The sequence below is a fragment of the Xenopus laevis genome, chromosome 9_10L (assembly GCF_017654675.1).
Source record: "Xenopus laevis strain J_2021 chromosome 9_10L, Xenopus_laevis_v10.1, whole genome shotgun sequence".
Classification (NCBI taxonomy): Eukaryota; Metazoa; Chordata; class Amphibia; order Anura; family Pipidae; genus Xenopus; species Xenopus laevis.
The window spans coordinates 124,083,177-124,096,892 of NC_054387.1; the positions used below are offsets into that span (position 1 = coordinate 124,083,177).

Here is a 13,716-nt window from a genome sequence, read left to right on the forward strand (position 1 = left end):
CCAGATTAAAACCACCAGATACACCTCCTGCTCAGGGCCCCCTGGGCTGCGCCTACCACAAGCCCCACCTACAGGGCCCCCCCATTAAAAAAAAAAAACATTTATGGACAGGGCCCCCCATTAAAAAAAAACATTTGTGGTCAGGGCGCCCCATTAAAAAAAAACATTTGTGGTCAGGGCCCTCCCCACATTATAAGAAATTTGGTGGCCATGTAAAAAAACTTGTCCCACCCCAGAAGTTTAGAAATACTTGATGCCCAGGGCACCACCACACAACAGGGGCCACAGAGGGTTACCTTTAGGGGGGCCCTGCCATGTTGCACTTACTTTATTAGTGTGTGGCCCACCTGCTGTCAGTGAGCTGTCAACTACACAAGGCAGGAGGGGTGCAGCATCTTCTTCCAGTGACAGCATTTTTTCCCTTATTGATCACAAAATTTCAAGTCCTGGTAAAGCTGCATGGTGATTGGATGAGCTGGAGGGGAAGTTCAAACCTCAGCTATCCAATCCCTGAGCAGCTCAACCGGAACTTGTGACCAATAAGGGAAAGTAATGGACAGCGGATACCTCCCCCTGTGCTCCCGCCCTGCCTTCCCGAAGTCAGCAGCTCTCAGAAAGCGGGGGACCCAGCTAATCAAGTAAGTGCGGCGTGGCAGGGCCCCCCCTTACCCTCGGGCCCCCTACAACCCTCCCCCCTGTCCCCCCCCTAATGGCGGCCCTGCTCCTCCTAACCGGCCAATCAAATCTGCCGCCGCCGGCAACTGTATTGATTGTGATTATAGTATAGAGGTGGGTGTGTGATTACGCGGCATAACCCATTCACTTCTGCCATGTAGTTAGGCATTTACAGGCGCATAAACGGAGCGACAGCTATTTCCCTTCGCAGCAGTTGCTGGATCGTACCACTATTACTATGTTTTACTGATGGGGATGCCCCAGTAACAGTCTCAGTGCAAGATCATGGGGTTGCCATACTGCTTCGTAATACCTCATCCAGGGGTCCACAACATGTATCTGCCATATAAAGCCATTTTGTGTGACCGCTACACGAGACGGTTACTTCATTCATGACCCACATATTACCAATGGAGGAATCCATAAAAGGCCAGATTTACTGAGAAGGTTTAGTGGTGCCTGGCATGTACGGTGTATGTACGGTGTATAGGAAGGGAAAAAAGACAAAGGTATATAAAAAGAGAAAGGAAGTTAAAAAAACATACTTTAGCATGGAGGTTGATACACATACTTTTAAGCCACAGTATCTAAGTAGAGGTAACTGAAACAATGTTTAGCATTAAAGGGATCCTGTCATCGGAAAACATGTTTTTTTCAAAACGCATCAGTTAATAGTGCTACTCCAGCAGCATTCTGCACTGAAATCCATTTCTCAAAAGAGCAAACAGATTTTTTTATATTCAATTTTGAAATCTGACATGGGGCTAGACATTTTGTAAATTTTCCAGCATGCCCCCAGTCATGTGACTGGGGGCATGTGACAGATACATAGATAATTATTAGATGGATACATAGATAGAAGATAGATAGATAGATAGATAGATAATGGAGAGAGAGAGAGAGAGAGAGAGAGAGAGAGAGAGAGAGAGAGAGAGAGAGAGAGAGAGAGAGAGAGAGAGAGAGAGAGAGAGAGAGAGAGAGAGAGATTTTCCCCCTGGGATAAGGGGGACATTGATTATAACGACCTTCAATAGAAGAGCACCTTTTATTCTGGCCATTAGATGGCGGTGTTCTGTGGGTGACTATGGGCAATGCCTCTAGTCGGGGAAGATGAGCACTTTACCTTGTTATTGTTTGTATGTCAGAATGAAGGATGAATAGGAGAGGTCTAAATAGAAATATCAGCAATAAAACAGCAGCCTCAGCTGAATGGAATGCCACACGGAATAGTAAAGTAGAAGCGATGATGAATTCCACACACACATCTGATTTCCCATCCTCAGCCTCCTGGGGACACGTTCAGGGCAGGGAGTGAAATCTGATTGGCTGCAAGTGGCCCTAATCTACAAAGTCACATTGGAGAAACACAGTTCTGCTTGCTGAGAGCTTTTTATTTTCAAATGTTGACCCAATTGTTTTTTTGTTTTTTTTTTTTAAATGTATTTTCCATTTCTTTCACATTATACTGATAGGTTCTTGTTGGTGTTTGGGTTGTTATTGATCTTCAACTCCCAGAACCCCATGACTTGGCATGCAGGGACTTCTTGTTATGATTTCTTATCATCACATTATCCATCACTCAGTTCCTTAGGAGAGAATGAGGGACATCTGTGGTGTTTTTCATCTGGATATCATGGATAACTGACAGATGATCTAGGGCTTTGCTTCCCTTTCATGGAAAACACAATAACCAAGGAAAACAACATGGCGCCTTATTCTCATGTGTATAAATGCAAATATGCACCCGAGGAATATTCTGTGCGCTCAGTAATCTATACCCTTGCATAATAATCTCTGCACAGGGACAGGGGGTGGAGGGTAGAACAAACTGTACAGATGAACACATTGTGATTTCTAATCCCCCTCTCTGCTCTCCCTACAGAAAACTGCCCAGCTGGGCACGGGCCGTCGTCCCCCGAATGTTCTACATCTGTGAGAAAGCTTGGAATTATTACCCTTACACAGTGACAGGTACTTATCATTTATAAATAAAGTATAGTGCATATTTATAATATATATATATATATATATATATATATATATATATATATTAAAGGGGTTGTTCGCCTTTGAGTTAACTTTTAGTATGATGTAGAGAGGGATATTCTGAGACAATTTGCAATTGGTTTTAATTTTTTATTATTTGCGGTTTTTGAGTTATTTCACTTTTTATTCAGCAGCTCTACAGTTTTCAGTTTCAACAATCTGAACAGCCACAGCAGAAGATAAGATACTTTTGTAACAATTTCTAGATAAGCAAATAAGTAATTTTAACAATATAAGATAACAGGTCTCTTGGGAAAAGTTAGACTCACAGCTGAAAGGGCAATTCACCTTCATTAGCATCAGAAATATGTTCTGAAAAAAAACTGGCAGATTTAGTAAAATTAATATGGTAATTAGGGGTGGTGGCCACAACAATGGGCATGGTCAAAACATTTTGCCAACTTTTTTGTCCCTCTTGTTATTTTCAAAATGTTGGGAGGTATGAATCTGGGCTGTAACTACAGCAGCAGACCCTGCAGTTGCAGGGGGTCCAGGAGTTATAGGGGGCCCCACAAGCCCTAATTAATGTGCCATTTCAATATATATTGGTAAAAAAAAAGGTCATCCTCTGGGCATTTTGGGGCCTTAAAGTTAATTTGTTTTGGGCCCCAGCAACAGTAACTTCTAGCTTTTGGCTCCAGTCTGCTTGTGCATCACATATTTGGCAGGCGCCCGGTCAGATATTGCTCTGGATCAACTGGCAGTTAGGCAGATATAATAAAACAAACAAAAAAAAAAGTTGAACTTGATGGACGTGTGTCACTATGAATGGCCACATTGTCCTTTTTGTTACCATCTCCTAATATATAACATTTCTTTTCTTTTTTCTTATATTTCATTCTACCATGAACCCCTCTCCTTCCCACTGCTGTTCTGCTGCTGACCCTGGGATGGCATTCCATCTGGCTGCCTATAGAATACACAGTAAGTATATTATATGTACTAACTATAACTCACAATGACCAAATAGTATCTTTATTCTTTAGGAATAAAGTATCTTTTTATTTGGTTTAGCAAGGAATTAGGCATGGAAATGAGACTGGCACCTAACTGGCCAGAATTCAAGGGCTTGGTAGGGCCTCTGGTGCAACTGCTTAGTAAATGGACACAAATTTGCACCCCTTACCCATATATAACAAAAGGCACTAAATTTGCCCAGGAGCAGCAACCCATAGCAACCAATGAGTTGTTTGTTTTTAAACAAATGACCAGTACATGCTACCTGCTGATTGGTTGCTATGGGTTACTGCACCTAAGCAAACTTAGTGGGGGTTATTTATAAACACTGGGCAAATATGCATCTGGGCATTGACCCATGACAACCAATCAGATGATTGCTTTCAGCGTTCGACCTGCAGCTGTCTTAAAAAAAGCTAATCATTGACTGGTTGCTATGGGTTACTGCCAAGGGGCAAATTTGCCCAGTGTTTATAAATGAGCCCCAGTGCCTTTTTTTAAATCCGGGGCCTTGTAAATTAATTTATAAGCTCTTATATGGAAACCAATCTGATGAGCACCATTTTAAAGGAAGTGTTCACCTTTAAATTAACTTTTAGTATTCTGTAGAAAGTGATAATCTGAGACAATTTGCAATTTAATTTTTTTTGTTGTTTTTTTTAAATTACTAAGGGGGTTATTTACTAAACTCCAATTGCAAAAATCAAGAAAAATTTGTGATTTTTTAAAATAAAATCGGACTTTTAATAAATCACAAATTTTTCGGAATTTATTAAACCCCAAGGATGGAAAGGTCAGAATGAGAAAATCCAGCATATCAGACCTGTCGAGGTTGCATATACGTCAATGGGAGAAGTCCCAATGATTTTTTGATGTGCGCTGGGTTTTCGGGTGAAAAAATCCGAAAAAATCTTGAAAATCGGATGAAAAATCCCAAAAAATCGTGAAGATCTGATTTTTTCCCGCAAAGCAAATTTTCGGAAAAATGTAATAATAAACAAGTGCAAAAAAACCCGAGTGGATTTGATCAGAGTTTGTAGCAGAAAATATTGAGATCAATTCGGACTTAGATAAATAACCCCCTAAACGTTAACTTAAAGGTGAACCACCCTTTAAGTAATTGCTCCACGGTATATGGGTATGAATGTGCTCGCTATATGTAATAATGCTAGAAATGACCCCCATCACTGAAATGTTTTTGTTTCTCGGATAACTTTACCTCTGTATCTCTTCCCATAAACAGTGCTCTTTTCTACCAAAATTCTCCATCCATATTGAGACAAGATATTCTGATGACTGTGGGGATAATGACAGTGTAAGTTGTTTTTTTTATTATTATTTATTTGGGCTGTACCAGTAGAGTCCACTGAGTCCTGTAGCAGGGTGGGTACCTTCAGAAAATGCAGATAGTAGGTAGTTAAATGTGAGGGTGGGATTCTCTACCTCCCTTCCCAACATCTGCCTGTCCTTGGAAGACGTCACCTCCATATGTCCTTCATTTATCAGGACTTCTAAATGTCCCCATTAGTGTGACATTGGAGGATCATTGGCATGGCGACAACCACTGTGTCTAATTGTGGAATCAATTCTGCCTTTTCAGACATTCCAGCAGGACAACGCAGAAGATGCCCATGAAGTCTCCTTTGTAGACATTGCGTTTGACGAGATCCCAGAGCGCTATTACAAGAGTGTTGAGGTGAGTGAGCAGCCTCACTGGGTGCAAGTGTTGCAGCACCTCCTGGAACCAGTAACCAGTCAGTAATTAAAGGAACAGTAACCAAAAAAATTTAAAGTATTTTAACGGAATGACAGTTAGTGTCAGGCCAAGGTGGCAGGGCACCCTGAGGACCCAGTCGGCTACCCCTGGCCCCTCCCCCTGCGTGCACGTGCTTGCGAGTTCGTACATGTGCCATAAGAAGAGAAGGGAGGGGGAAGAGTAATGAAGGGCAAGGGCAGGGGAGGGAGGTAGGTGGGGGAGTGATGGAGGGAGGGGAGAGTGATAGAGGGGAGGGGATGAGAGAGGAAGTAGACAAGTGCAGTAGGGGAGTGAACCACCGGGACTAAGGGTAGGCTTTGGAACAGGTACCTGCCCAGCACCCCCATGTCTTTGCACCCTAGGCAGGTGTCTCTTATCTGCTATGTATCCTGTGCCTTTTCTCCTTTTTCAGCTTAGAATGGCTGACCTCATGGCTAAACAGCAGCTTGTTTATATAAACTATAGTAGTACTTATCTGTTATCTACTGTGTATCCTGTGTTTGAATGGCTGCCCCCATGGCTACACAGCAGCTTGTTTATATAAACTATAGTAATACTTATCTGTTATCTACTGTGTATCCTGTGCTTGAATGGCTGCCCCCATGGCTACACAGCAGCTTATTTATATAAACTATAGTAGTACTTATCTGTTATCTACTGTGTATCCTGTGCTTGAATGGCTGACCTCATGGCTAAACAGCAGCTTGTTTATATAAACTATAGAAGTACTTATCTGTTATCTACTGTGTATCCTGTGTTTGAATGGCTGCCCCCATGGCTACACAGCAGCTTATTTATATAAACTATAGTAGTACTTATCTGTTATCTACTGTGTATTCTGTGCTTGAATGGCTGCCCCCATGGCTACACAGCAGCTTGTTTATATAAACTATAGTAGTACTTATCTGTTATCTACTGTGTATCCTGTGCTTGAATGGCCGCCCCCATGGCTACACAGCAGCTTGTTTATATAAACTATAGTAGTACTTATCTGTTATCTACTGTGTATATCAAATATATATATACTTCAAGTAGGCAAAGGCTCGAACAGACTCATGTAGGCCCAGTATAAAGCTGCTAACAGTTATCATTTGCCAGAATTTCCAGATTATCAGTCTGGGCCTGAGAGCAATGTTACAGTAGCTGTCAGCTGTCTCCCACAGACACACTTCTTTATTATAATGTGGTATTTGATTATATGTAAATATCAAGTGGCTTGGACCTACCCCCATCTATATTTGTTTGGTGAACCCCTTCCACATTACAACCAGTGATTGATGGATGATGTGCACTATTGCCATAACCGCTATTAACCAAGAGCCACATGGGTAGAGTGCCCCATGCCTCCCTTACATACCCTTATACAGCAGATACCAGAAACCCTATCTATTATTATAAGGGATAATATAATAATGTATAATATGTGTATATTAGGAGACAACCTCTGTGACATACATCCTTGTCCCTTGATATGACTCCTTAGAATTTACAGTAGGGGGTACATTATCCATTATAATACATGAGTGATACTCAAGAGTTCCCTGTATAACTCAGCGTGCAGACTTGTGCCTTTATATGGTCACAGAACCCCTCAGTGACTTCTAATATCCTTATCATTTACAGTAGGGGGTACATTATCCCTTATAATACATGAGTGATACTCAGAGTTTCCTGTATAACTCAGCCTGCAGCCTTGTGCCTTTATATGGTCACAGAACAACCCCTCAATAACTTCTAATATCCTTATCATTTACAGTAGGGGGTACATTATCCCTTATAATACATGAGTGATACTCAGAGTTCCCTGTATAACTCAGCCTGCAGCCTTGTGCCTTTATATGGTCACAGAACCCCTTAGTGACTTCTAATATCCTTATCATTTACAGTAGGGGGTACATTATCGCTTATAATACATGAGTGATACTCAGAGTTCCCTGTATAACTCAGCCTGCAACCTTGTGCCTTTATAAGGTCACAGAACAACCCCTCAGTGACTTCTAATATCCTTATCATTTACAGTAGGGGGTACATTAGCCCTTATAATACATGAGTGATACTCAGAGTTCCCTGTATAACTCAGCCTGCAGACTTGTGCCTTTATATGGTCACAGAACCCCTCAGTGACTTCTAATATCCTTATCATTTACAGTAGGGGGGTACATTATCCCTTATAATACATGAGTGATACTCAGAGTTCCCTGTATAACTCAGCCTGCAGCCATGTGTCTTTATATGGCCACAGAACCCCTTAGTGACCTCTAATATCCTTATCATTTACAGTAGGGGGTACATTATCCCTTATAATACATGAGTGATACTCAGAGTTCCCTGTATAACTCAGCCTGCAGCCTTGTGCCTTTATATGGTCACAGAACAACCCCTCAGTGACTTCTAATATCCTTATCATTTACAGTAGGGGGTACATTATCCCTTATAATACATGAGTGATACTCAGAGTTCCCTGTATAACTCAGCCTGCAGCCTTGTGCCTTTATATGGTCACAGAACCCCTTAGTGACTTCTAATATCCTTATCATTTACAGTAGGGGGTACATTATCGCTTATAATACATGAGTGATACTCAGAGTTCCCTTTATAACTCAGCCTGCAACCTTGTGCCTTTATAAGGTCACAGAACAACCCCTCAGTGACTTCTAATATCCTTATCATTTACAGTAGGGGGTACATTAGCCCTTATAATACATGAGTGATACTCAGAGTTCCCTGTATAACTCAGCCTGCAGACTTGTGCCTTTATATGGTCACAGAACCCCTCAGTGACTTCTAATATCCTTATCATTTACAGTAGGGGGGTACATTATCCCTTATAATACATGAGTGATACTCAGAGTTCCCTGTATAACTCAGCCTGCAGCCATGTGTCTTTATATGGCCACAGAACCCCTTAGTGACCTCTAATATCCTTATCATTTACAGTAGGGGGTACATTATCCCTTATAATACATGAGTGATACTCAGAGTTCCCTGTATAACTCAGCCTGCAGCCTTGTGCCTTTATATGGTCACAGAACCCCTCAGTGACTTCTAATATCCTTATCATTTACAGTAGGGGGTACATTATCCCTTATAATACATGAGTGATACTCAGAGTTCCCTGTATAACTCAGCCTGCAGCCTTGTGCCTTTATATGGTCACAGAACCCCTCAGTGACTTCTAATATCCTTATCATTTACAGTAGGGGGTACATTATCCCTTATAATACATGAGTGATACTCAGAGTTCCCTGTATAACTCAGCCTGCAGACTTGTGTCTTTATATGGCCACAGAACCCCTTAGTGACCTCTAATATCCTTATCATTTACAGTAGGGGTATATTATCCCTTATAATACATGAGTGATACTCAGAGTTCCCTGTATAACTCAGCCTGCAGCCTTGTGCCTTTATATGGTCACAGAACAACCCCTCAGTGACTTCTAATATCCTTATCATTTACAGTAGGGGTACATTATCCCTTATAATACATGAGTGATACTCAGAGTTCCCTGTATAACTCAGCCTGCAGCCTTGTGTCTTTATATGGTCACAGAACAACCCCTCAGTGACCTCTAATATCCTTATCATTTACAGTAGGGGGTACATTATCCCTTATAATCCCCTATAATACTTCAGACCTGTACTATGATGTAGTACATTTGAAAAAGACACATGTCCATCAGGTTTTACATGTCAAAAATCAAAAAAAAGTAACAACTTACTTTTTGTACATTGCAGTGGCAGAAGAAAAATGCTCAGTTCTGACTATATGACTTTACTTCTCTTTTGATAGGATCTGCGGCATTTTATGTCAAGTAGGACAGGACGAGGCCCCCTGCAGGAAGGATGGAGGCAACACGTACGGCCAGTCATGTGCTCCTATAAGCTTGTTAATGTTAAATTTGAAGTGTGGGGACTGCAAACCCGAGTGGAGCATTTTGTACACAAGGTCAGTTTCTCATTATCAGAAACACAAATTTATAGATAGATGATAGATAGATAGATAGATAGATACAGAGAGAGAGAGATAGATAGATAGATAGATAGATAGATAGATAGATAGATAGATAGATAGAGACATAGGGGCACATTTAATAAGGGTCGAATATCGAGGATTAATAAATCCTCGAATTCGACCCTCAAAGTAAAATCCTACGAATTCGAATATCGAAATTCCTATGATCGATCGAACGATTCAAAGGATTTTAATCGATCGAACAAAAAACCTTAGAAAACTGATGGGGAAGGTCCCATAAGCTAACATTATACCTCGGTAGGTTTAAACTGCTGAAGTATGTAGTCGAAGTTTTTTTTAAAGAGACAGTACTTCGACTATCAAATGGTCGAATAGTCAAATGATTTTTAGTTAGAATCGTTAGAATCAAAGTCAAAGTTGTAGTCGAAGGTCGTAGTAGCCTATTCGGTCGAAGTACCCAAAAAAAATACTTTGAAATTTGAAGTTTTTTAACTTCGAATCCTTCACTCGAGCTTAGTAAATGTGACCCATAATGATAGATAGATAATGATAGATAGATAGATAGATAGATAGATAAATAGATAGATACAAAAATAGATAGATACAAAGATAGATAGATAGATAGATAGATAGATAGATAGATAGATAGATAGATAGATAGATAGATAGATAGATAGATAGATAGATAATGATAGATAGATAGATAGATAGATAATGATAGATAGATAGATAGATAGATAGATAGATAGATAGATAGATAGATAGATAGATAGATAGATAGATAGATAGATAGATACAAAGATAGATAGATAGATAGATAGATACAAAGATAGATAGAAAAATAGATAGATACAAAGATAGATAGATAGATAGATAGATAGATAGATAGATAGATAGATAGATAGATAGATAGATAGATAGATAGATAGATAAAGATAGATAGATAGATAGATAGATAGATAGATAGATAGATAGATAGATAGATAGATAGATAGATAGATGTTATAAAAAGCCCCTTTGAGTTTTCTTCATATAGAGTTTATTTGTTATATAGGTGTGATTTCATACTTGTGATTAGGAGTATAAATTAATTAAGGGCACGAGCGTATGATATTTTTTCAAATGTGCTAATTAGTGTGCTAAAATCTAAACGAGCAAGTATGCAAATACATGTGTGGATATCGCTGCTTGACTATTCTCTAAAGCCCGTGCGGATGTGTTTATAAATAAATGCACCCAATGTCCATGTGTCCATAGGAATACTCACTGACAATTAGCAGGCTGGCACATTTGCATAGCCATTTACGCTACACGATTTTGGTTTTTTTATTGCTCTGGACTTAACGTGCTGTAGTGTCTCCAACAGATTTACAACGTGAGGCCATGAGCAACTTTCTGTTTCATGTAACTTTGCTTAACTACCGCTTACTCATTGCTCCAGGTGATCAGAGATCTGCTGCTGGTTGGACATCGCCAGGCATTTGCATGGGTGGATGAGTGGTATGGTGAGTAAGAACATCTATAATACACTATAATCCATGTTTACCACTACATGTAGCTACATTTCTCAGCGTGTGCTTAAAGTCACTGATTTTGAAAGATATAACCTAAATGCCTATGCTAGGGCTGTAGCTTATAGGAGGTCAGATATTTGCTGCACAATCCAGTAGTGGAGTTAAGGGTTGTTGGGGCCAATTGGGTATAGGCAGGGCAGCCATCAGGGGGGGACAGGGGGGAGAGTTGTAGGGGGCCCGAGGGTAAGGGGGGCCCTGCCACACCACACTTAATTGATTAGCCGGGCCCCCCCATCTTTCTGAGAGCTGCTGACTTCGGGAAGGTATGGACGTTTAAGGGGCCCTGGCCACCAATTTTCTTATAATGTGGGGGTGGGGGCCCTGGCCACCAATTTTGGCCACCAATTTTTTTTCTCATATGGGTCCTAGCCACCAATATTTTTTAATGGGGGGGGCCTGGCCACAAATGTTTTTTTATGGGGGGCCCTGACCACCAATATCTTTTTATTTTTTATTAACATGTGGGAACCCTAGCCACCAATATTTTTTTTGTTTTTTTACTGTGTGGTGGGGGGCAGACCTGTGGGGTGGGCGGACCTGTAGGTGGGGCTTGCGGTGGGCGCAGCCCAGGGGGCCCAGGAAAGTTTGTCGTATGGGGCCCTGTGATTTCTGATGGCGGTCCTGGGTATAGGTCAACTGCTGCTTGCACATTACATGTTAACATAGATCCCATTGTTGTTTTCAGGAGAATCAAGGGCAAATCCATGTTACTCCCCTGCCAAAGGACCCTAGCAATGGTATACAGCACTGCCATGGAGGGAGTAGTGCAGTAGAGTATGTTGTTACAGCATGAAATGCATTAGGCTATAAATTCTGTGCTCATAAATACATGGTGGTAAAGCATGAATCAGTGTTAGTGAGGCATAAACCACATTAGACTATAAAATATGCCTATAAATGATTGCTAATAAGCTTTGAATTCAGTGTCTATGAATAAGAGCTGATGAGGCATGAAATGCGTTAAGCTATAAATTGTATGGCTATATATAAGGCATAATATTCACTAGGCTGTAAATTCTGTGCCTATGAATAAGTACCCATAAGGCATTTAACACATTAGTCTACACATTCTGTGCATAACAATAAGTGCTGGTAAGCAATGAAATGTGTTGGGCTCTGAATTCTGTGCATATGACGAAGTCCTCCTATGAACTTATTAATTCATGTGCCTTTGAATGATGGGCAGGAAATGCTGTCTACTATAAATTCTGTGCCTATGAATAAGTGCAAGCAAGGTATAAAATTTGTTAGGCTACTATTTCTGTACTTATGAATAAGTGACAAAAAAGGCATTAGTCTATAAATTCTTCACCCATGAATAAGTCCGTGCAAGGTATAAAATGCGTTAGACATTGAATTCTGTGCCTATAAATAAGTGGCATGAACCAAGCTAGTCTATAAATTCTGCACCCTTGACTAAGTTCTCGCGAGGCAGGAAATGCGCTCGATTCTGAATAATCTTATGAATAAGCATGAAATGCATAACAAGTCATGAAATGCGTTACAATCTTAATTCACTAAGTGGCATGAAACGCGTTAGTCTATAAATTCTGTGTTTATGTGTAAGTCCTCGCACACCTATGACTAAGCACCGGAGGGTGCGAAACGTGTAAGGTGGGCCATGTGGGGTCAGTATGTATCATAATACTTTTTAATAATGTGAATAATAAATATTTATTTTTACTGAAGATGAGCCTTGGGACATATATCTTTTGATATAAATTTTTGTGGATTAATTGCCTTTTGAACCGGGGCATGTCCCTCTGGCTCTGCCTTAGGCTACTGGACTCCTGATTCTAAAATGGTTTAAGTCCTCGCAAGGCATGAAACTCGTTAGCCTATAAATTCTGTGCCTATGGCTGTCTTCTCATGGAGTGCAATGCGTGAGGCCTTCGTAAAAGTGTCACGAATCACGATCATCTAAAAATTCTATGCCAAGGAAGAAGTGCGGGTAAAATCATGTTTTTAGTACCTCAACTTGGTTTGGTTGCGCAGGGTATTTTTAGAACGTTGCTTTTGTGATACCCATGTGGTCATTGTTGTTCCCCCTCTGCACTCGCTTATTTGATATGCCAGATACGCTTGCATGAATTAAGTCGCTTTACACTCATTAGAGAAACAGTATCCTGCGATGAATTAATTTCCTTATTATCACTGCCATCTGTCTCTTTAATGATTTCCAGACATGCATTAAAATAAAACTTCTATACAATGTCTTATTAATGACAAAAGGGCTTCCGGCACACGAGTGCTCTTGGAATGTTGACATGCCGGAGACAGGAAGCAGAACCTTTAAAAGATATTTTTAAAGTGTATAAAACAGCCGTGCTTTGTTTCCTATATCACAGGGATGACAATGGAGGAAGTTCGGGAATATGAAAAGGAGACACAAGCGGCCACCAATGAAAAGATTGGTCCATTCGCTCCCACCATCACTATTAGTGTAGAGGGGCACAGCCCAGCCATCCGAAGTGCCCCCGCCACCCCTGTGACAGGAGATCCACCAGAATTCCTCAGCCTTCCTAAAGAACGGACCCGTAAAACCTCAGCCCCGGACACATTGACTTTACCTGAACTGAGAGACAGAGCCAACGGCCCATCCAGCCATTCCCCACCTTCCAACACGGACAGCTGAAAATGGGGGGCCGGCACAGTTTGCACTTTTTTTTCTGGCTGTTCCAAAGGTGCAGGAAACGATACCCTAACGTGAAAAATAAATAGTAACCCTCCCCAGA

The 13,716-nt window shown here is 40.8% G+C and overlaps 1 protein-coding gene across 1 annotated transcript in view; it reads left to right on the top strand.

Annotated features, from left to right (window-relative positions):
- Nucleotides 1-13,716, top strand: part of LOC108701707 (cytoplasmic phosphatidylinositol transfer protein 1) — a 52,022-nt gene extending 38,306 nt beyond the window's left edge. Inside the window, exons 4-10 of the mRNA XM_018236685.2 lie at nt 2,558-2,646; nt 3,638-3,645; nt 4,922-4,993; nt 5,279-5,374; nt 9,225-9,380; nt 10,849-10,912; nt 13,330-13,716. Coding sequence (XP_018092174.1) covers nt 2,558-2,646; nt 3,638-3,645; nt 4,922-4,993; nt 5,279-5,374; nt 9,225-9,380; nt 10,849-10,912; nt 13,330-13,616 — 772 coding nt within the window. The 3' untranslated portion in view covers nt 13,617-13,716. The remainder of the gene's footprint in view (nt 1-2,557; nt 2,647-3,637; nt 3,646-4,921; nt 4,994-5,278; nt 5,375-9,224; nt 9,381-10,848; nt 10,913-13,329) is intronic.